Here is a 22,700-nt window from a genome sequence, read left to right on the forward strand (position 1 = left end):
CAGAGAAGCCTCTGCCAGAGTTCTCTGGATTGGTGTAAAGTAGGGCTTTGTTAAGTTAATGCATTCCAAACTGTTTTCAGTCTATTAGTCACAGGATGTTAGGTCTTTGTGGGGGCTCAAGATGTCTCAAGATATATTAGGCTCTAGATGTGGCATTCCAGCCTCTTGACAATCATTGACATTCTAATCAGTAAGTTTATCAGTTTCACAGAAGGTTCAGTTGGAAGGTGTCAGTGCTTTCTGGGAACTTTTTGTCTTCTAGACAGGTTTCCTATCCAAGAGCTCTAAGACCAGGCTGGCCTGGAACTCAAAGGGATCCACCCATCTTTGCCTTTTAAATACTGGTATTATAGGCTTGAGCCCCCAATCAATATGTGGTTTCCTGGGAATTTCTGTCGTTGTCAGGTTTCCAATAGGCTGAAGGGTCTATTTAACATATCGAAGCAGACCTGGCCTCATGTTCTCCAGCATTCCTCAGTCTGTTACAGGGTATGGCTGCCATAAGCCACCATCTACCCTGAACTGAACTGTGCTGCCCTGCCTCCAGAGGCTCTTCCCTATATGATCCAGACATTTTGGTTATCCACCCCCTTTTGTACTTTCGGCCTTTTTGGCTGCTGCACCTGGTTTCCTCTCTCCCTTCTCCCTTCCCTCTCCCATATGGATCAACTCAGCCTGGTCATGTCCACTCTGGACTCTCCCAGATGTCCCCATCTCTACAATAAACTTTCTCTTCCACCATACTTAGGAACAGTCATGGCCTTTCATTTCCTTTTTATTCCTTTTTTTTTTTTTTTCAACCAACAATAGTTTCCTATAAGGTTAATGTATTTGTTAGGTGCCTCTATCCTCTAATCTAACCAGTACATCATAGGTATTTATCTAAGTTCAGTAAAAACATAGGTCCCTTAAAATACTTTTTCACTACTCTTCCTAGTGGTTTCTTTTTTTTAAAACAAGACTCAGTTTTCTTTTATGTGTATGAGTATTTGTCCTGCATATACTATATACACCATATACATGAGGTGTCCACTGAGGTTGAAGGCTTCAGATCCCCTGGAATCACCACCACGCGTGACTGGGAACTGAAAGCATGTCCTTTGCAAGAACAGCAGGTGCTTTTAACTGGTAAACCAGACTGCCTCCATCTTAGGCTTGAAAGCCATTGTGGAAGTTTGAAAGAAAATGGGAGTGGCACTATTAGAAGCAGTGGCTTAATTGAAGATAATGTGTCAGTGTTGGGTGAGCACTGTCTCCTTTGCTCAAGTTAAGCTCAGTGTGACACACAGATGCTTCTGGTGTCTGAAGATCAAGAGGTGGAACTCTCATCTCCATCTCCAGCACAGTGTCTGCCTAAATGCTGTCATTGCTATCTGGCATGATAATGAACTAAACCTCTGAGCTGTTAATCAGCCCTAACTAAATGTTTTCCTTTGTAAGAGTTGCCATGGTTGATGGGAAGTGGCGGTACACACCTTTTATCCCTGCGCTTGGGAGGCAGAGGCAAGTGGATCTCTATGAATTTGAGCCCAGCATGATCTACAAAGCTAGTACTAGGACAGCCCTGACTGTTACACAGAGAAACCCTGTCTTGAATAACAACAACTACTACAACAAAGTCTCTTGCTCTAAATGATCAGGGCTACACTTGGGTACCTAAATATCTGAGCGTGGTCCAAGCTAGCTGGAACAAAGACTTTCAATTAGCTATAAACTGTGTTTGTGTGGTCTCTCTGGTGGGCTCACCATAACAAAAGGTATTAAAAAACAAATCAAATTGTGGTGCATTTTTTAATTGAAATTGACAGTAGAAATGAATGACCAGTATATTGTCATCTATGATGCATGTATTATGTTGAATAATGACAAGCACATTAATGGACCAAAAATTAAAATTAGTAAAAGTGTAAAAACTTGGGCCCTAAATCTATACAGACAAAGAAAAATTTAACCCCTTAAATCAGGAGTGCTTGGCTGGCGTCTGAGTGCCCTCTCAGAGGAGGGGAGATGACTGGCCACTACTTATGTCAACATTCTTATGTCTGCTAATTGGTGGTCATAAAAGTCCCCTGATGGGGATAAAAGTCCCCCCAGGGGATAACTGACAGACCCTGTGACCCTGTAACTCTGCAACCGCATGCCTGTCTTATCTTTCTCAAATCTTGCTTAAAATAGAGCTTTACTCTGTACTTTGTATGACTTTAAGAAACCATGGAAACTCTGAAATTTGTGACCTTCAACCTTATGGTCTTCCCCTTTAAAAGCTTCCCTTTATGACTGGTTGGCATCTCATTCTCCCACCATGGAGTGAGATCCAAGCTGGCCAGCTTGAACAATAAAGAGAAACCTTTGTGTTTGCATCAGAATTGTCTGGCTTCCTGGGTTGGTTTGAGACTCTGTGAACCTGGCACAATAACAAGAAGACACAACATAAACTCGAAGGATGTGGAGTTGTAACATAGGCTGGGCGACTCTGGTGAGAGAATAGGTAGTGGAGGCCATCTGAGCGGCAGTTAGGAAGTGTGGAGAATGGGGGTTACAAGATGGTTCCAGGGCATCTTCTGGGATTTTAATTTTTTTTCTCTGTTTTGGTTTTTAGAGGTAGGGTTTCTCTGTGTAGCCTTGACTGTCCTGGAACTTGCTCCATAGACTATGCTAGCCTCAAACTCAAAGGTTCATCTGTCTCTGCCTCTGGAGTGCTGGGATTGTGGTGTGTACCGCCACCATCTTGCTTTAAAATGTTTTAAGATCTTGATTGGAAACAGTCACACAAAAGTATGAAGTTGAAATGTGTCAAATCAGAAATCTACATATTTCACTTATATATAAATCATATACAGAGTATACTAAAATATACATGTAAATTTGATGACAGTGAATGTAATATGAAACAAAAGGAAAATGGTGAAAAAATGAATAGAAATTATTGCTGAAAAAGACAAATTCCTTTAGAGGGAAGCATTTCAAACAGAAGCAGTGTTTTATATTGCCTATTATAATGCAAAGATTGTTGAGTTCACTTGACTCAATATGTAAAATTACCAAACTGTTTTTTTTTTTTTTTTTTGCTTGTTTGTTTGTTTTCAAGACAGGGTTTCTCTGTGGCCTTGGAGCCTGTCCTGGAACTTGCTCTTGTAGACCAGGCCAGTCTCGAACTCACAGAGATCTGCCTGTCTCTGCCTCCCAAGTATCGAGCGACATCACCAACTGGCAATTACAAAACTTTTGGGTTTTTCTTTTTGTGTTGTGTATGTGATTGTTCTGTTTTGTTTTTTTGAGACAGGGCCCTACACTATAGTCCTGGCTGGCCTAGAACTTACTTTGCTGACCAGGATGGCCTTGAACTCATTGGGTTTTTTGTTTTGTTTTACTTTCCAAAGAAGATACTGACACATAAAACTCACAATATGGCAGCTAGAGAAATGGCCCAGCAATTAAGAAAAAGCACTGACTGCTCTTCCAGAGACCCTGGCTTGATTCTCAACACTCACAGTGTGACAGGACAAGAAATGCAGAGGTTCCTTCGTCTTGTGTTCTTGCTGAGGCCATTTCTGGTTTAACTAGAATTTGATCTCCTTGATGGCTAATTTGATGGGAATTTGATTCCTGGAAGGTTACCCACCTCTATTCTAGGGACCTCAGGTCAAGATGCCCCACCTAACTTATTCTTGTGAAAAACTGATTATCTTAGCTTCTGTTAATCTGCCTGCTTGTACAAACATCATCTCTTCTGCCCCTTCCCAAGCTCCAGAGTCTCCCAAGCTCCAGGATGTGGTATTTGCCTTTAAAAATCTCTTGGTGTTGATATCCTGGCATTATGCTGACTATGCCCCCCAGACAACTATCAGGGTATACCCACTGGCATTCAGAAAGATACTTAGACAGCTCAAAGGGCCCTGTGTTGCATGGCTATGTTGTGTGTAACACGGCTGTGTAAGGACTCTGGATGCATGTGCAAGCTTTCCCTTTTAAGCGAATGCCTTCTACCTGTTTCCTACCTTTGCTCCCTTTACCCAATAAACTCCACATAGGTTTTGTTGAGTTTTGTGGTTCGTGTTTCATCGCCCACAGCTGCAGCAAACAAAAACATTTGGTAATCCCCAGGTGGTGGTAGTTCATACCTTTAATCCCAGTATTTGGGAAACAGAGGTGAGCAGATCTCTGTGAACTGGAGGTCAGTCTGGTCTATATCTAGAGTTCCAGGACAACCAGGACTACACAGAGAAACCTTGTCTGGAAAAAACAAAACAAACAAAAATAAAAACAAAACAAAAAACACTCTTGGTCTAAATGCCTGGGCCTACACTTTGGTCTGGAATACCTAAGCATAGTCCCAGCTGACTGGAATACAGACTTTCATTTGGCTATAAACTGTTTCTAAGTGGTCATTTCTGGTAAGCTCCAAGTAAATAACATAGTGGCTCACAGCCATCTGTAACTCCAGTCCCAGGGGATCCAAAGCCCTCCTCTGGGCATTGCACACAGTCATACATGAGGGCAATAAAACATACACATAAAATAAAAACAATAACAAAATCCTCATAATATTCACCTGAAAATTAGAACTCAGGGCTGATCATGTAGTTCAATTGGTAGTTTGTTCCTAAAATGAGTCAGGCCCTAGGCTTGTTCTCCAACACCAATTAACCAGGCAGGGTGATACATTCCTGTAATCCCAGTTCTTGGGAGGTGGAGGCAGGAGGTTTTCCTCTGATACATAACAATTTGTGGCAAGTTCATAGCAGCAGCTAACCCACCAGCAACTGTCCAGGTACCTCTGTGGACCGGCCTTCTCCAAGCCCTTTGCTGCATACTGGTGATGGACAATGGTGGGCAAGAGCAAGAAGCAACAGGCTGTTTCAGACTTTAAGCCTTCGGGCAGGAAGGCTGGGGCAAGGTGATTGCTGAGAGTTCAAGGCCAGTGGAAGCTTCCTAGTGAGTGCTCAAGCCAGTCTCCAAATAAAACAATTTTCATTCACAAATTTATTGCTGTACTTTTGTTGGGATGAACCAGCCTGGGCTTTAAAGCTATCCTTCCTTTCTTCCTTCCTTCCTTTCTCCTTTCTTTCTTTCTTTCTTTCTTTCTTCCTTTCCTTCCTTCTTTCTTTCTTTCTTTCTTTTTTCTTTTCTTGAGACAGGGTTTCTCTGTGTAACAACCCTGGCCATCCTGGGCTTTGTAGACCAGACTGGCCTGGAACTCACAGAGATCCACCTGTCTCTGCCTCTGTATCCTGAGTGCTGGGATTAAAGGTGTGCATCACCACCATCTGGCTTAAAGCTATCCTAAAGACAAACTAGGTTCATTCCTGTTGATGATTAAACCTCTGTTTCTCAAAGATTGGGGTATTTCCCACCTATAACCTTAACTACAAATGGTTCTGTATTGCTTGTTCCAAGAAACAGCAACCAAGTCTTTGTTTTGAAAGTCTTTGTTTTTGACCATCTTGCAACCCTACCTTTGTTTCAAAAGTTGTTATAACCATCTATTGTTATGGCCCCCTTGTTATGCTCTGCTTCTGTAACCCTATCTATTTGTCTACCAAATCCCATTTGGAAACCCCTTATCCCAGAGCTATAAAAACCTTATCTTGCACATGTCCAATGCTGACCTCTTTAACCCTACCTTAGGGGGAGGCAACCTTGCATTAATTAATTGCTTGCTTTAATTAATTTGGCCATGAAGAATTGGGTCAATGTTCTTTCTCCTGGAATCTTTGGGATTAGCATTTGTACATGGTTTGGGCTCTACAATTCCTTAGGGTCAACTTTATTTAGTTAGAAACTAATATATTTTATTCTCCAAAAGCTTTACATATTAATACATATTGTTATTTCTTCCTCCACCTCCCCTAGTGCTCCCTCTCCCAGTTTCATATCCTCTATATTTTTATATATTGTTATCAATCATTCTGAGTCCAGTTAGAGCTGCCCACATGCTCGTGGGTGGGTGGCATCCACCAGAGAACAAGTCACCTACCAGCAGTCACATTCCCCAAAGGAGAGTGACTCTTCCCTCAACTGACATCAACTGCCAATAGCTTATCTGACACCAGTGGGACCTTGGGGTCCTTCCCCTCCCCCACCAGTGCTGGCTGGAATTTTGATTGGCTTGATGTTGTGCTGGTGACCATAAATGCTGTGATTTCACACATACACCGGTCATGCCATGCCCACAAGTTAGCATCTCACAGCTTCCCTTCCTGCCTACCTGCTGGTTTTTAACATTCTTTCTGCCTTCTTTGAGCTGGTCAATGTAGATGACCACCTACATCTGAGACTGACTTATACTGGGCACTTTGGCCAGTTATGAATCTCTGTATTAACTACTTCCCGTTGCAAGAAGAAGCTTCTCTGGCCAAGGCTGAGGGCAGTATGAATCATCTCCATGGGACTAGGGCATCTGGCCATCTCCAAACTCCTATTTGGCTTTTTGAGATAAGGCCTCACTCTGCATCCTACCTGGCTTGGAATTTACTCTATAGCCACAGCTTGGAACATCTGGAGAGTCTCCTGCCTCCATCTCCCAAGTGCTAGGATTGAGGGTAAATAAAATCCAATTAAGCAACGTTAAAAGTTTGTTAGACTTATGTTGTTTATAGATAAACAAGGGTGGAAGATTATAAAGAGTCACAGAGGCTTCAGAGAGGAAATATTTGCCTTCATTTTCATCCACAAAAGAAGTAGTAAAAATCATGTTTTATGACTGCTGGTATAAGGACAAATATACTGTTGCAGGGAATACATCTTTGCCAGCCTAAAACTTTTTGGTCCTGATTATATAAGAAGACAAAACATTTTTTTTTGTGCTCCTTATAACTATTCTGGGACATCCCCAGGTGTAAGGTACCCTGTTTTAACAATAGGTCCACATGTTCAGAATTCAGAGTAATTTTTTTTAACTCTTCATTTTATCTTTATGAGTGTTCTGCTTGATTGTATGTGCACTACTTGCAGTGCAGTGTCTGAGGAGGCCTGAAGAGAGTATCTCTCTGAGCACCTAGGATCAGATTGCAGACAGGTGTGAGCTACAACATAGGTGACAGGAACTAAACTTGGGTTCTCTGAAAGAACAGTAAGTGTTCATAAGTACAGAGCTATTTCTCCAGCTCCAGGCTAATGTTTTTCTTTTTATATTTATGTGCATTGGTATTTTGCCTGCATGAGGGTGTTGGGTACCCGGAAGTGGATTACAGACAGCTGTGAGCTGCTATGTGGTTGTTGGGAAGTGAACCCGAGTCCTCTTGAAGAACAGCTCTCTTAATCACTGAGCCATCTCTCCAGTCCCAGAATAATGTTTCTTATGCTCAATAAATAACTTAGCATTTATGTTCTTTCATGATTAAACCAACATGGTAAATATCTGAAATCTGAAATCTGTGTAACGAATTTTGAAAGGATCTGTATCATCAAAGACATGGAAGTTCGAGTAGTTCCTATCAGCTCATTTCCTCTTATTTCTGAAAATTTCAGTTAGGTATCCAGAGCCTTGGGTTTTTTTTTTATTTTGTTTTGTTTTTTAAAGTATCATATAAATGCGCTATTTTAAAAACCACCCGTACACATAACTACTTTTAACTTGAAACCGTTTTTTGGTAACTTTGATTTTGAAAGAAACCTTTGATGAAATGGGGTTAGGGGAAACCCATAAGACAAGAAAATAACGGTCACCTCGTGCTGGGCTTCAACTGCTGCTTCCTGATTGGCTAGAGCCCCTAACGGTCATTTGCTGCCTTATAAGCCACGCCCCCTTTCTGGAACGTTCTCTAGAGCCTTACCCTCATGCTTTTCATGCGGGCTTCTCATTCTGCATTAAGGTTCTCCCGGAGGCAGGACGGTCTCTGACCAACCTGCCACCACCTATTGCTTTGTTTTTTTTATGTGGCATTGGCAATGGAACCTCCAGTGCGCTAGGTACATTCTCTCTTTATTTTAATTTTTAAATAGTTTTTTTTTTTTGGTAACTAATGTAGGCCTCGAATTCGCTTTTGTGTGGGATGCTAGCCTTCAGGTCCATGTCCTCTGGCCCTCTCAAGCCTCTAGGTGCTGGGATTACAGGCATGTTTGGCTTGTAAAATGATTTTACCATCATGCCGGGCTTAGGAAGTGATTATTTACTGAATTCTCGTTTTTGAGGGGAGAGGCTGTGGGCGGCCCTTTGGGGGTATCCGGAGTGACTGGGTATCTTCCGTTAGCGGGACTTGTTCTAACAAATCCGGAACACAAGGACTAAACCGTGTCGGCTTGCTGGGCCTGAACTCGGTGGCGCCCTGAACGGACATTTTACTGCCTAGGTCTCTGACGGAAAGAGAAGAAGGCTGCCTTCGGGTCCTCAGACGTAAGGAAACCACCGAAACCGAAAGGAGGAAAGTAAGCGTCGCTCCCGGCCGGGGGCGGGACGGAGGCGGGGCGGGCAGAGGCCCAGGAGAGAGGCGGGGGCGGCGATGGCGGGGGCGGGGCTCGGCTCCGCAGTTTACGCCCTACCCATTCGGTCAGGAGCTGATTGGTCGGACTTCCCCTTAGCCCGGAAGTGACGCGGGCTCACTGGGCTTTGCCAGGCCCGTGCCTCCCCACCCCCTTGTACCAAAACAAGAAGGCTGTAGCTGGGGAAGCTTGGGGGCGTGGCCCGCTCGCGCGGCGGTAGCGGGTTGGGCGTAGAGCTGGCTTAGCACTTCCGCCCGTGGCTAGTAGTCGGGCCGGAGGAATGGAGGTGGGCTAACGCGGTGCAACGGGGCCGAGCCGGGTGAGGAGCGTGACGGGCAGGCCACGAGCGGGCCATCAGGCGGGCGCGTAGCGGGGCGCGCGGCATATTGCCTTTGGTATGCGCGCGGCCCGAAGGGGAGGGCGCCTACTCCGACCCTTCCTTTCGGGAGAGCAGCGAGCTGCGGGAGCTGCGGCGGCCTCGGGCGGGCTGAGCCTGGTGCTTTCCGTACGCCAGGCCCGCCGCGGGAGCCCTGCCGTTGAGGCGTGAGCGCCGCCGGCTCTGGGCCGCGATGCACGGCGAGGGCTCTGAGCAGGGCCTCGGGACGAGGGAGGTCTCCGGGGGAAGGGGCCGGCAGGATGTAGCCCTCCGCCCTGGCGTCGCTTCCGCACGGGCGCCGGGACGCGCGCCCCGCGAGCCCAGGCTTTGCAGTGCTGATGACCTCCCGCACGCCCACCTCAGACACGACCAAATGCCTACCGGGCCCCCGAGAGGTAACAGCCCCTGGAGAAGTTAGGGCATCAGTGTTACAGCGTTCCCCTTCATGCACCCTAGTTTGTCTGCGGATATGTCTTCTAACCTGACCGAGGTAACTCAATCAGGTGACATGCAAGGTTGATACAAGGCCAAGGTGAGATGCTTAATTTAAGGGACAGTTTATCAGTTTTTATTTCATTTTTAATTTCAGAAATGTTCTTTTTGGGGGCCAAAGTGTGAGTATATCTGAATGCAGAGCCTCATCTATTCACAAATAAGCCCAGCAATCTCAACAAAGAGGATCACTTCTCTGTAGGACGTTTTGCCAAGGTAAGTATCTTTTTAAAACAGTCACCTCTTTTTCAGTTTTTTGGTAAGTATCCAGTAATGGAGTTAGAAAAATAAAGAATACGTCCGTTTATACCCTGATACTCCCAATTGCTGAGGTAGGGGCAGACAAGTAAACAGAAATCCAAACCACCTTGATTAGGAAACAAGGCAATAAAAAACGTGGATGGAGGAGATTTTCAAAGACCTTGGAAGAGAGACAAGTTTCCCAGATTGCTGATATTCAAGGGTGTGTTGTACACTGGTCTCAGCAGATGTTCTTTCAGAATCACTAATGGAGTGCATTGTATTATCGACTTGATGATTTGTGTTTCTAATACTAAGAACTGTGTACAGTTATGAAGGCTAATGGAGAGCTGCTGTCAAGGAATGCTAGACACATTAAGTTTTAGGCAGAGAAAATGTAGGAGGTGGGAGTTGTATAGCAAGAGAATGAAAATGAAGCAAGATTATGGGGGCTTGTGTGTGGAGCTCAGTGTTAGCAATTTTGTCATCAAACTGGAGGAGTTCACTTGTGCTTTGGAAGTCATTAGTTCAGTAATTTCTGGGCAACATTTGGAAGAACTGGAGATGGGTTGGATGAGGCAGAGATTAGATTTCTTCAGTAATTTGGGTAAATGATGAACGTATACCAAGACTTGGTGATACTGAGAAGGACAGATGTTAGGACTCAGATGAAGCAAAGCAAGAGGGAAAGAACAAGGTGATAAAGTTTAGAAATGGAATGGGTGACAGTAGTACATACATACATTTTCTTTTTAATTGTGAGCCTGGCTGAGCATCTCTCCAGCCTGATTTTTTTCTTTTCTTTTTTTAATTTCTAAACGTCATTTTCTATCTGTATTTTAATATTGAAAGCTACTCTAAATTGTTTAGAAGTGTGAAGAAAATATACTTCAGAAGTAAAAGCAAATTTTTATGTTTTGTGTGTGTGTAGGAGGAGAGGAGTACAGGAGTCAAGGCCAAAGGTGTTAGATCCTTTGGAGCTGGAGTCACAGGGAGTTGTGAGTTGCCTGACGTAGCTGCTGGGACTTGAACTCTGCGCCTCTTCCATAGCAGTAGTTAATCATGAGGGTTTTTTTTTTTTGTTTGTTTTTGTTTAAGACAGGGTCTCTACATAGTCTTGATTATCCTGGAACTCAGCTGTGTAGAACAGGCTTGCCTTGACCTCACCTGTTTTTTTTTTTCTAATTGCTATTTTCATGAAATATAGGACTATCAAAATCTTTGGGTAATGTATGTATATATTTCTAATATGTTCCTATGTTATACAGGAATAATAAACTTTTGTCTCAGATTGGCTTTTAAGAGTGATATCAACTGATGAGTATGCATGGGCTAGGGCCAATGAGTTTATGAAATGAATTTATAAAAAACTTTACAGTGATACTTGTAACTTTTTCCTTCATTTGGCTAATTAGAAAGTTTCTGTGTGTGTGTGTGTTTTCTAAATTCTTGTTTTTGGAGACAATTTAAGAAGCCTAGTCCAGGGCTGGAGAGATGGCTTAGCTGTTAAGAGCAGCCTGCTCTTCCAGAGATTCTGAGATCAATTCCCAGCAACTGCTTCAAAATTAACAACCATCTATAGTGAGATTTGGTGCCCTCTTCTGGCCTACAGGCACACATGCAGGCAGGATACTGTATACTAAATAAGTATTTTACTAAGCAAGTAAAATCCTTTAAAAAAAAAAAAAAGTGTAGTCCATAGTCTGAGCGCTCCACCTGAGGGGTTCTGTCTCCTCTAACAGGGTATAGCTACTGCTGTTTGGAATTCCTCGGGAAAGTGTGTCCCTTGTGCCTCATTTGTTTATTCATTTATTTGTATTTCTATAATGGAATTGTGTTGATTTATTATTGTCTTATTACTCAATATTATTTATCCTGTTCAGATTGTTTCAGCTTTAAACTATATGGAGCTTTTTCATTTAGACTCTGGCAGTTCTCGATTTTCCACAGTCAAGTCTTCATTTTCCCTGCCTTAACCTATGTATTGAATTTTTATCAGGGCACACATTTGCCTTTTATTTAGCTAGAGTGCACTATTTACTACACTGGGCTTTCTGTTAACTTTATTTTTGAGACAGGGTTTCTCTGTATAGTTTTGTGGTCCAGGCTGGCCTTGAACTCACATAGTTCCTCCTGCACCATGACAGCTAAGCTCTCTGTTAACTTTTAGATACACTTAGTTATTTGTATTTTATTTCTTAGAGTTATATGTATTTTTTTAATGTCTGGAAGTTTCTAGAACTTTTTAGAAATATGAAAAACTTTTAGCTTTTTAAGGTATTGGGATACTCTGAAGTGTATATCTTGAAGGCATTAATATGTGTCTTTTTCTGTTTTTGCATCAATACTGTGTACTTAAACCCATTTGGCACATGATGTCGTACCCCTTATGGTGTGATTAACAGAATGTGTTCAGGTTTTTTGCCGATGTGTTGGGGATCAAATCCATGGATTGCATGTGAGACAAGTATTCTGTCACTGTGCTTCACCACTACCCTGCTTTCAGGTTTGGGTTTATTCAGTTTTGATAAGATGGCCAGCAGAACGTTTTGACTCTGGAAGCAGTTGTTTAGATGACTGGGATCACAAGTGTCCTCTTTTCCTGTTTTAGGTACAGAATGAGCACATGCTGTTGGTGTACTCCAGGTGGTGCTTCCACCGTTGATGTCCTGAAGTGCTATGCATCTAGCACTGAATCAAGTGAATTTCAAACAGCTGATGAAGACCTCTGCTACTGCTTAGAATGTGTGGCTGAGTACCACAGAGCCAGAGATGAGGTGCCATTCTTGCATGAGGTAATTTGCAGTAGAGCCTAACCAGGAAGATAGTAAGAGTAGCTGTCAAAAGCATTCAGGGGAATAGTGCTTGCTGTATGACTAAAGCTTTGAAATCTAGTACAACTCTAGTATCTAACTTCCCAGTACATAACAGTTGCTGTAAATACTTACTGATGGAATTGAATTGAAACTTTAAAAGTACAGTTTTATGTCATTGTAGTTATTTTGATATAAAATGTTTGAAAAATATTGTCATTTCTGGTGCTTAGGAAGTAGGGCAGGATAATTGCAAGTTGTAGGCCAACCTGGCTTACCTAGTGAGACCCTGTTTCCAAGAAGCAAAAAAGCTTGTTTTCTTTTTTATTGAGATGCTTATAAACTCTAAAGGCAAGCATGTTAGGTTTATTACATTTATCTGATGAAGAAAGATAATAGATGTACCATAGATGGGGAGTTGTTTTTTATGTATGTGATATTATGTCTATGTTTTTATGTGTACATGTACAAGCCAGAGATTGGTATTGCATGTCTTCCTTGATTGAGCTCCACCTTATATTTTGAGACAGGGTCTATTTACTGAATGATTTAGGTAGACTGGCCAGCCAGCAAGCTCCAGGAATCCACGTCTCATCATTGCACTCGGATTACAGACACATGCTTGTGTACCCAACTTTTTACATAAGTGTCGGGGGGTCTAAATTCATGTTGTCAAGGTTGCAAGAAAAGCACTTCACTTACTCAGCATCTCCCTATCCTTAATTTTTATGCTGAAACTATCCAATATCTTTATGTATAAACTTATATACTCCCCACATCCCTTGAGACAAGGCTGGCTTCATATTTGTAGCGAAGAATGACCTTGAACTTCTGATGTACTTGTCTTTATTGTCTAAGTACTGTAATGTCAGGCATGCACAAGAACTGCCTGTTTTCAAGCCTTTGACAAAGAAGCACCAGTTGCTTGTCATTTAGTTTGGAATAACTTATAGTTTATATAACTGAATATAGCAGATTTATTTTGATATATGTAGCAAGACAGCAGGTAATGTATATAAGTCTCTCATTCTTAGTACTCAGGCTTTATTATAAAGGGCCATGTTTAGGAACTTAAAAAAATTCATATAGATGCATCTTGTTTGGTCTTAGACTTACTGTATTGTACTGTAAAGGTTTTGTAATCTTGCTTTGAACAAATCTTACCAGTGCCACTTTTCTAGGAGCATGGACTCATCCTCTTCATGTGTCAGCTTTTGCAGTTCTTCTATTTTGAACATTTTCATTGTCATATGTTCTGGTGATTTCTAATCACTGATTACTGATGTTCCTATTGTAACTGTTTGGAGGGCCATGAATCATACTCATTTGTAAAGCAGTGAGTAATCAGTAAATGTGTGAATTCTACCTGCTTTATTGGCTGGACATTTCTCTCTCGTTAGGTTAGTTACCTTAGTTCCTGAGATAACGGTTTTGAAATTAGGCCACCTGAAGTGTTCAAATCAAAGGAAAAATAGCACTTCTCTCAGGCAGAAGCTAGATGTGCCTAGTGAGGAAGGCATGATAAAAGCCATGACATGCTAAAAGTTAAGCCTTTATTACCAACTTGTATAACAAAGTTATGGATGCCAAGGAAAAACTCATTTCTTACTTGAGACAGGGTATCTAGCTCACACTGCTTTCAAACTCTCTGTGCAGCAGCTGATGATGACCTTTAGCTCCTGGTACTCTTTTGTTTTTATTTTTTTTCCTTTTTTTTATTTAAATTTGAAACAAGCTTGTTTTGTATGTCAATCCCAGTTCCCTCACCCTCCTATCCTCCCATATCATCCCCATAAAACCACAGCCCTTTCTGCTCCCCAGGAAGTGTGAGGCCTTCCAAGGGGAGTCTTCAAAGTCTTTCATATCATTTGGAGCAGGGCCAAGGCCCTCATGTGTCTTGACTGAGAGACTATCCCTCTATGTGGGATGGGCTTCCAAAGTCCATTCATATACTAGGGATAAATACTGATCCACTACCAGAAGCCCCATACACTGCCCAGTCCTCCTAACTAACACCCATATTCAAGGGTGTCTAGGATAGTCCTATGCTGGTTTCCCAGCTGTCAGACTAGGTTGTATGAGCTCCCCCTTGTTCAGGTAAATTATTTCTGTGGGTTACTCCAGCCTGGTCTTGGCCCCTTTGCTCATCACTCCTCCCTCTCTGTAACTGGATTCCAGGAGTTCGGCTAATGTCTAGCTATTGAGTGTCTGCTTCTGCTTCCATCAGTTACTAGATGAAGGCTCTAGGATGGCATTTAAGGTAGCCTCTCCACTATTGCTTAGATTGTTAGTTGGGTCATCCTTGTAGATCTCTGGGCATTTCCCTAGTGCCAGATTTCTCCTTAAATCTATAATGGCTCCCTCTATTATGGTATCTCTTTTCTTGTTCTCTTCTATTTAGCTTCTGGTACTCTTGCGTCTATATTCAGTGTTTGGATTTCAGGACTCTGCTATCCCAGTTTATCTATGCTGAGGATGGAACAGGAATCTCATGCCTGCTTAGGCAAGTGCCCTAACAGCTGAGCTACGTCATAGCTTTTGAAGTTTTTACTTTTTTAAACTAAATTTAGGTGTGTGTATGTAGTACTTTTGGGCTGAAATCATGTAAAAAATTTTACATGTGTTGGGAAGCCAAACTGAATGAAACTCATTTATCTGTGTTCATTTTGTTGAAAGTATAGAAATTGAATCTCTAGCTTCAAGTATGTCTGTGTATGTATGATGTTTGATAGCTGCTACTTTAAACTTGTAATTTTTTTTTATTTTTGAAACAGGGTTTCTCTGTGTAGCCCTGGCTATCCTGGAACTTGCTCTGTAGACCAGGCTGGCCTTGAACTCAGAGATCTGCCTGCCTCTGCCTCCAGAGTGCTGAGATTAAAGGGATGTTCCAAATTTTGGTACATAGAGGAAAATGGCCTTCTACAGGAATGATTATCACACATACACAGAGTATATTTTGTTAAGATAAAAAACATTGTTTTCATCTTTCTGTAGGTTTTATGGGAACTAGAAACCTTACGCCTCATAAATCACTTTGAGAAGTCTATGAAGGCAGAAGTTGAAGATGATGAGTTATATATAGTGGACAACAATGGAGAAGAACAACTATTTGACTGTAGTGGCCAAGATTTTGAAAATAAGCTTCGAGTTCCTCTTTTTGAAATACTGAAGTACCCTTACTTGCTTCTGCATGAGCGTGTTAGTGAGTATCCTCCCTACTCCCCCCCAACAGGTTTCTCTGTGTAGCCCTGGCTGTCTTGGGACTCAATCTGTAGACCAGACTAGCTTTGCTGCCTCTGCTTCCCAAGTGCAGAGATTAAAGGCATGGACCAACTCTGCCCAGCGGCAATACAGATTTTTTAGACCAACTCATTTTTCCACAGGACTCTATTGTTCATTATGTGATTGTTAGTAGTAGGCCTACCACCCTCTGTCCACTACATGCCAGGGATCTTCTCCTCCCCTAGCTTGTTATTGTCACACCAAAACTGTTTACAGATATTGTTGAATGCTCCTTTTTAAGAGGGGAGGGGCAAAACAGCTCTGAAAACCAGTCGCCTCTAACCTAGTGGTCCTCAATTTTTCTGTAGCCTTTAATACACTTCCTCATGTTGTGGTGACCCCCAACCATAAACTTATTTAGTTGTTACTTCATAAGTGTAATTTTACTACTATTATGAATCTTAATAAAATTGTTATGCAGGATATCTGATATGTGACACCCCAATAGGTGGAGACCCACAGGTTGAGAACCACTGCTCTAACCAACTACTAGGAAGGTGGAAGCAAGAATGCTCTAGCTGGCGTGGCATGTTGTAGTGGTTCCAGTTTGATCTTATATTTTCATTTCTTACTATGAATCTCAGTCCATGATGGCTTTGAAATCAAAGTCCTAGCTGAGTTGGAATGAGAAGTGTGGGCCAACATACTTACCAACTATAAGGACATCTAGTGTCTAGCCCATATATTCTCAGTTGTTACAAATGTGGTTTGGGGCTGATTCATATGACAGCAATTGAATTTGGCTGTATTTATTCTCTTAATCCAAAACAGTTCACTTACATCATACATTTTATTATTTTTTTGGCGGGGTGCTGTAATGGGGACTCAACCCAGGCAAGTACTCTCTATATCCCTAACCTGCCAAGTATTGTTTATTTTGAGATAACATCTTATTAAGTTGCTTTAGGCTGGCTTTGATTCACTCTGTAGCCTAGGTAGGCTATGAATTTTTGATCCTTTGACCTCAGCCTTCCCAGTAATTGGTATTTCAGACTTATGCCACCAGGCCCACCTATACCACCTATATCTATATATTTTTTTTTTTTTTGCCATGTTACTTGAGACCATATAGTTACCCTATAAATATAACACTTTATACATTTTTTATTTTCTTGCGTTTTTTTTTTTTTTTTTTTTTTTTTTTTTTTGCCTTTTAATGAGCTGGTTTAATTCAGAGTGATACAGAAAACAAAGAGAAAACAGCAGGCTCTGGTAGGATCCCAGACTGGGTTTACTTTAAATTCACAGCTGAGGTAGGAATTGCTGAACACTAGAGACAATGAGCCATTGTATTACTCATTTTATTTTTACAAAAGTTTATTACAATGTACAACAGGCTCCAAGATAACACTTCATTCTAGCTGTAGGTGGCAAAGATGTTATGGCAGGGAATCTGATGTTTAAATAGGAATGGAAGAGGGTCACCATCATCTCAGATATGAGGAACAGCTTATTTTTTGCCAGATTTCTTAATTCCACCTGTGGCCAGGGGTCCCTTCCCCGCGGCCTTGGCTTTTAGCTCCTCGAGTTTCTTCTGCTCCTCTTTTTGCTTCTGCTTGAAAGCCTTATCTTCCTTGTCCATCTCCTTGGCCTGCTTCTTAGGCTGTTTCAGGGGCTTCTTTTTGCCACCTTCACGGCCCGACATGGCGCCCACAGACAGCTCCTTCCCAAACTCTTGCGATATTTTTTATTTCTCTTCTTTATCCTCTTTAAATACAAATGTTTGATTAGATAAAGCTGTCTTTTTGAGAGGGTCTCTCTTTGTAGCTCTGACTGTGCTAGTCCTCACCATATAGACCATTCTGGCCTCTAATTTAGGGAGATTCACCTACCTCTGGAGTGCTGGGATTATAGGCCTGTGCCACCAAGCTCTGCTTTTGATTAGATAAATTACTAATTTCCAATTAACTAGAGTTTAAACTAAAAGCCCCTTACACATTTCAAAAAATAAAAAAGCCTCCATGGGGGGTGTGGCATTTTCCTTTACTATTTTTTTATATTCGTGTTTTGCCTGTTTATGTGTCTATATAGAAGCTGGAAGAGGATGTTAGATCCTTTGGGACAGGAGTTACAGATGGTTGTGAGCCAACATTGCGGGTGCTTGGAGTCAAGATTCCAGGTCCTTTGGAAGAGTGTGTAGTCAATGCTGTTAACAGCTGAGCCAACATTTATTAAAGATTAATGCACTTCTAATAAGCAGGGCTAGAGAGATGGCCCAGCAGTTAATGCACTTGCTGCTCTTACAGAGGATGTAGATTCAGTTTCCAGCACTCACATGGCAGCTCACAACTATCAGTAACTTCCAGATCCAGGGGATCTGATTCCCAACCACTGATCTCTGGGCATAAGACAGGCATGTGGTATACAAAGTGCATACAGATAAAATATTCATAAAAGGTTTTTGTAATTTTAAAAATTTTATGACCATTGGTATTTTTCCTGCATGTGTGTTTATGTGAGGCAGTTGGATCATCTGGAACAGGAGTTAAAGACAGATATGTGCTGCCATGTGAATGCTGGGAATTAAAGCTGGGTCTTCTGAAAGAGCAGCCAGTGCTCTTAACTGCTGAGCCCCACACATAAAGCCCTTTTTAAAAATTTAAAAATCCGTAAAAGTATATAAAAAATGAAGATTATTTATACTTTTGTGTATTATCAATATTGCAGGAGTTTCCTTCCAAAGCTAACCACTATTACTATTTTTTGAAGTTTGACAAATTAAAATTGACTTTTAAATCTAATAGAGGAAGTTAATTGATCAAAAGATAAAATTAAGATCACTAGCCATCAGGAAGAGCAAGCTCTCTTACTCCAGTCCAGGTGGATTAATATCAAATGCAAGACAGTAGTCCTATAAACATACTTCTAAGATATTCTTTGGAGATAATTACACAGAGTATAAATTATAAATTTTATTTTATGTGCATTGGTGTTTGTCTGCATGTAGGTCTGTGTGAGAGTGTTGGATCCCCTGTAACTAGAGTTATAGTTGTTAGCTCCTATGTGAGTGCTAGAAATTGAACCTGGGTCATCTCAGTCTTCTAGAAGAACTCCCAGTGCTCTTAATCTCTGAACCATCTCCTCAGCCTCATGGTTTAGTAAATTTAAAATAAGAGGAATATTCCATGCATGACCACAATGAACAGTCATCAGAACAGAAATATAACTTAGTATGCTTACCTGGCATACCTCAGGAACTGGGTTTGATTTCTAGTACCTCAAAAAAAAGTCTTTATCAGTAGCCAAATATTGTACCAACAATTAAACTACCAGCATGAGTTTTTTTTTTTTAAAGATTGATTTATTTATATGAGTGTTCTATCTCCATATATGCCAGTATTTCGGAATAGGGGACCAGATCTCGTTATAGGTCCTTATGAACCATTATGTGGTTCCTGAAAACTGAACTCAGGACCTCTGGAAGAGCACCAAGGCCCTTAATCACTGAGCCATCACCAGCCCTACCATCAGCATTTTTAATGTCTTAGTTTTAAAAAATGAGTAACTTTTATTTACAAAATAACCAAGAAGCCAGTTTTTAGGGCCTCTTGAGCAGTTGTTCAATTTAAATCCTTTACTGTCTTTTTTTTCCCTATTTAGATGAACTGTGTGTGGAAGCACTTTGTCGAATGGAACAAGCGAATTGCTCCTTTCAGGTTTTTGACAAGTATCCAGGGATCTATTTGTTTTTGGTTCATCCTAATGAAATGGTAAGTATGAGTAGTAGGCAATGCTAGTATTGACATTACTTTGTATGTATTAGGTAGTTTTTTTTTTTAAGATATACTTATTATATACAGTGTTCTGTCTACACATATGTCAGCAGGCCAGAAGAGGGCACCAGATCTCATTACAGATGGTTGTGAGCCATCATGTGTTGTTGGGAATTGAACTCAGGACTTCTAGAAGAGCAGCTGGTACTCATAACCACTGAGCCATCTCTCCAGCTCTATTAGTGTGTATCTTGTTTAATACATTGTAAGGAGTAAGGTTTTTCCTCCCGCCGCTGGTCTGGTCCCGTTGCAGCGCCAGCCCCAATTAACACACTGAGACTCTGTATATGATATAATTCTGTTGGCCCGTTACTAGTTTCTTATCAGCTAGCTCTGTCTTAATTATTAACCCATTTCTGTTAATCTAGTATTTCCACATGGTCTTCTCTTACCGGGGAGCCGGCCTGCTCTCTCCAGACTCTCCATCTTGACTCCTCCTTACTACTTCCTCTTTCCTCATTCTCTCCTAGTCCCTCCTATCTTCTTTTCCTATTGGCCAACAGTGCTTTATTATTAACCAGTATGAGAAGCATATACAGAATGACATCTCCCATCAATACATTGATTAAATTTTCTTCTTAAGTTACTATATTTAAGTAGAATGTTAAGTGGTTTGGAGTGTTGTGAATTTAATAGGACAAGGGAACACTGGCTGATTGGTGATACTTGAGTTTAAAAGATAAGAAGGGAGCAGGCAGTGTTGGTGCATGCCTTTAATCCTAGCACTTGAGAGGCAGAGGCTGGCAAACTCAGAGTTTGAGGTCAGCCTGGTCTATAGAGCAAGTTCCAGGACAGCTGCTAGGGCCGTTAAACAGAAACTTTGTCTCAAAAAACCAGAAAAAAAAAAAAAAAAGGGAAGGGAAGAAGCTTGTTTCCCTCCCTCCCCCCAAAATTTCTGTCATAGTCAGGGTTTCTGGTGCTGTGATAAAAAACTGACTAAAAGCAACTTTGGAAGGAAAGGATTTATTTCATCATACACTGCTGCATTATAGTTCATCAGAGGAAATCAGGGTAGGAGCCTGGAGTAGGAACCAAATACCATGAAGTAATGTTGCTTACTGGCTTGCTCAGCCTGTTTTCTTGTACAACCTGACCACATATCTGCCCAGGAGATAAGAGACACCATCCTTAGTGGGCTGGGTCCTCCCATGTCAATCATTAAGACAATACCCTATAGATTTATCTACAGACCAGCCTTATGGGTGCATTTCTTTTCTTATTTTACATATTGATCTAAGTTCATTCTCCCTCCCATCCTCCCATGTCCCCTGATTCCCCATCCCATCCCATTCCCCATCCACTCCACAGGGAGGGTGAGGCCTTCCAGGAGGGATTATTAAAATCTGTCAAGTCATTTGGGGTGGGGTCTAGGCCCTCCCTCCTGCCTCTAAGCTAAGGGAGTATCCCTCCATGGGGAATGTGCTCCCAAAGTCCTTTTGTGCACCAGGAATACATCCTGGTTCCATTGTCAGAGGTCCCTTAGACTGCCCAGGCCTTCTAATTGAGACCCACGTTCGGGGGTCTGGGTTGGTCCAATGCTGGTTTCCCAGCTTATGGATGCATTTTTAAAATTAAGAGTCCCTCTTTTCAGATATATCTAGGTTTGTGTCAAGTTGACAAAATTAACCAGCATAGTGTTAAATTGAACTAATGAAAGATTCTTGCTTTTCTCTCTTGGTTACTGAAACACATGGAAATGTCATTTGAAATACTAATTTTGCTAGTAAGTGAGATTGAAGGGGGAGGAATTATAGGGATAGGTCAGAACAAGAAAAGTTTGTTAGGTACTAGAGAGGAAGAAAGGCATAAAATTCAGAGAGTAAAAAAAGAACAGATACAGAGCTTATCCTTAAGCAAGGAAATGGGACATAGCCTGCCATGAAGTAAGGTACACACACGTATAGTTCCATGCACACTAGCAGTTAGAATGGAGTCACTTTTTCCCACTCTTAAGACAGTGTTTCTAATGGAGTCACTTTTTGATTTTTTTTTTTTTTTTTTTTTTTTGAGACAGGGTTTCTTTGTGTAACCTTGGCTTGTTTTGAACTCATAGAGATTTGCTTGACTCTGTTTCCCAAATACTGGGATTAAAGGCATGTGCCACCACCACCCAGTGAATGGCAATTGCTGAGAAAGTCTGTTCTGCCAAAATATGGCAAGAAAATATATTTTGGTTTTAAATCTCCAGCAAAGAAAAGCATACTGTTGGGCATAGTGGTGCATACCTTTAATCCTAGCACTCAGGAGGCAGAGATAGGCAGATTTCTGTGAGTTCTAGGCTAGCCAGGTATACAGAGTGAGTGAGCTCCAGTACAGCTAAAGCTACACACAGAAACCCTGTCTTAAAGGCGCACCCCCACCACCACCAAATAATGTCTTACAGAAGTCTAACTAGAATGCTTCTAATAGACTTACTTAAAATAAAACATAAGGGAGCATACAAGATTGATGAGATGGATGGAAAAAGAATTACCAAATATTTAACATATAAATAAAAAAATAGATACATAGGACATATTCCTGCTAATATTATTATATATTTTTTTAAAGATTTTTTTTTTATTATGTATACAGTGTTTTGCCTGCATGTCTGTCTACAGGCCAGAGGAGGGTACCATATCTCATTACAGATGGTTGTGAGCCATTGTGTGGTTGCTGGGAATTGAACTCAGGACTTCTGGAAGAGCAGCCAGTGCTCTTAACCACTGAGTCATCTCTTCAGCCCCAGCCTGCTAGTATTTAAATGAATGAAAATAATTGTTTCATAAATGATTATTTGAATCAGGATCAAAGAAGGTCCATATATTGCAGTAATAATCTTTTTATGTCTTCTGAAATCTGTGTTATATCTTACGTTGCTCAGTGTAGATCATTGTTCATTGAATGAATGAACATACAATGTTATTTATAATACAATTATTTAGATTCGGCGATGGGCTATTCTGACTGCAAGAAACCTAGGGAAAGTGGACAGAGATGACTATTACGACTTACAGGAAGTTTTAACTTGCCTTTTTAAAGTTATTGAGTTGGGGCTTTTGGAAAGTCCAGACCTTTACACGTCTTCTGTGCTTGAAAAAGGCAAACTGATCCTTCTGCCTGCGCACATGTATGATACTACCAACTACAAAAACTACTGGCTAGGTGAGTATTGTTCCTACACAGATATGTCTTCCCTAGTGTTCTGAGCACAGAGTAGTTTCTGAGCAATTTTCTTACTACAAGATTGCATGGTTTCCAATACTTGTTCCCTTGCTAAATTAGCTTAACTATTTGTTATTAAACATTATTTATTCTAGATGC

The 22,700-nt window shown here is 41.3% G+C and overlaps 1 protein-coding gene across 5 annotated transcripts in view; it reads left to right on the plus strand.

Annotated features, from left to right (window-relative positions):
* The first annotated feature begins 8,344 nt into the window (after positions 1 to 8,344).
* Positions 8,345 to 22,700, plus strand: part of Setx (senataxin) — a 55,664-nt gene continuing 41,308 nt past the window's right edge. For 2 of the 5 annotated variants that reach the window (XM_051184995.1, XM_051184999.1), the window contains exons 1-6: positions 8,644 to 8,740; positions 9,387 to 9,505; positions 12,141 to 12,324; positions 15,337 to 15,544; positions 19,225 to 19,334; positions 22,322 to 22,541. In XM_051184995.1, coding sequence (XP_051040952.1) covers positions 12,148 to 12,324; positions 15,337 to 15,544; positions 19,225 to 19,334; positions 22,322 to 22,541 — 715 coding nt within the window. In that variant the 5' untranslated portion in view covers positions 8,644 to 8,740; positions 9,387 to 9,505; positions 12,141 to 12,147. Of the gene's footprint in view, positions 8,368 to 8,643; positions 8,741 to 9,104; positions 9,288 to 9,386; positions 9,506 to 12,140; positions 12,325 to 15,336; positions 15,545 to 19,224; positions 19,335 to 22,321; positions 22,542 to 22,700 lie in introns of those variants that run through there. The other 3 variants (XM_051184997.1, XM_051184998.1, XM_051184996.1) reach the window with 3 other exon arrangements.

The sequence above is a fragment of the Phodopus roborovskii genome, unplaced genomic scaffold (assembly GCF_943737965.1).
Source record: "Phodopus roborovskii unplaced genomic scaffold, PHOROB, whole genome shotgun sequence".
NCBI classification, from domain to species: domain Eukaryota; kingdom Metazoa; phylum Chordata; class Mammalia; order Rodentia; family Cricetidae; genus Phodopus; species Phodopus roborovskii.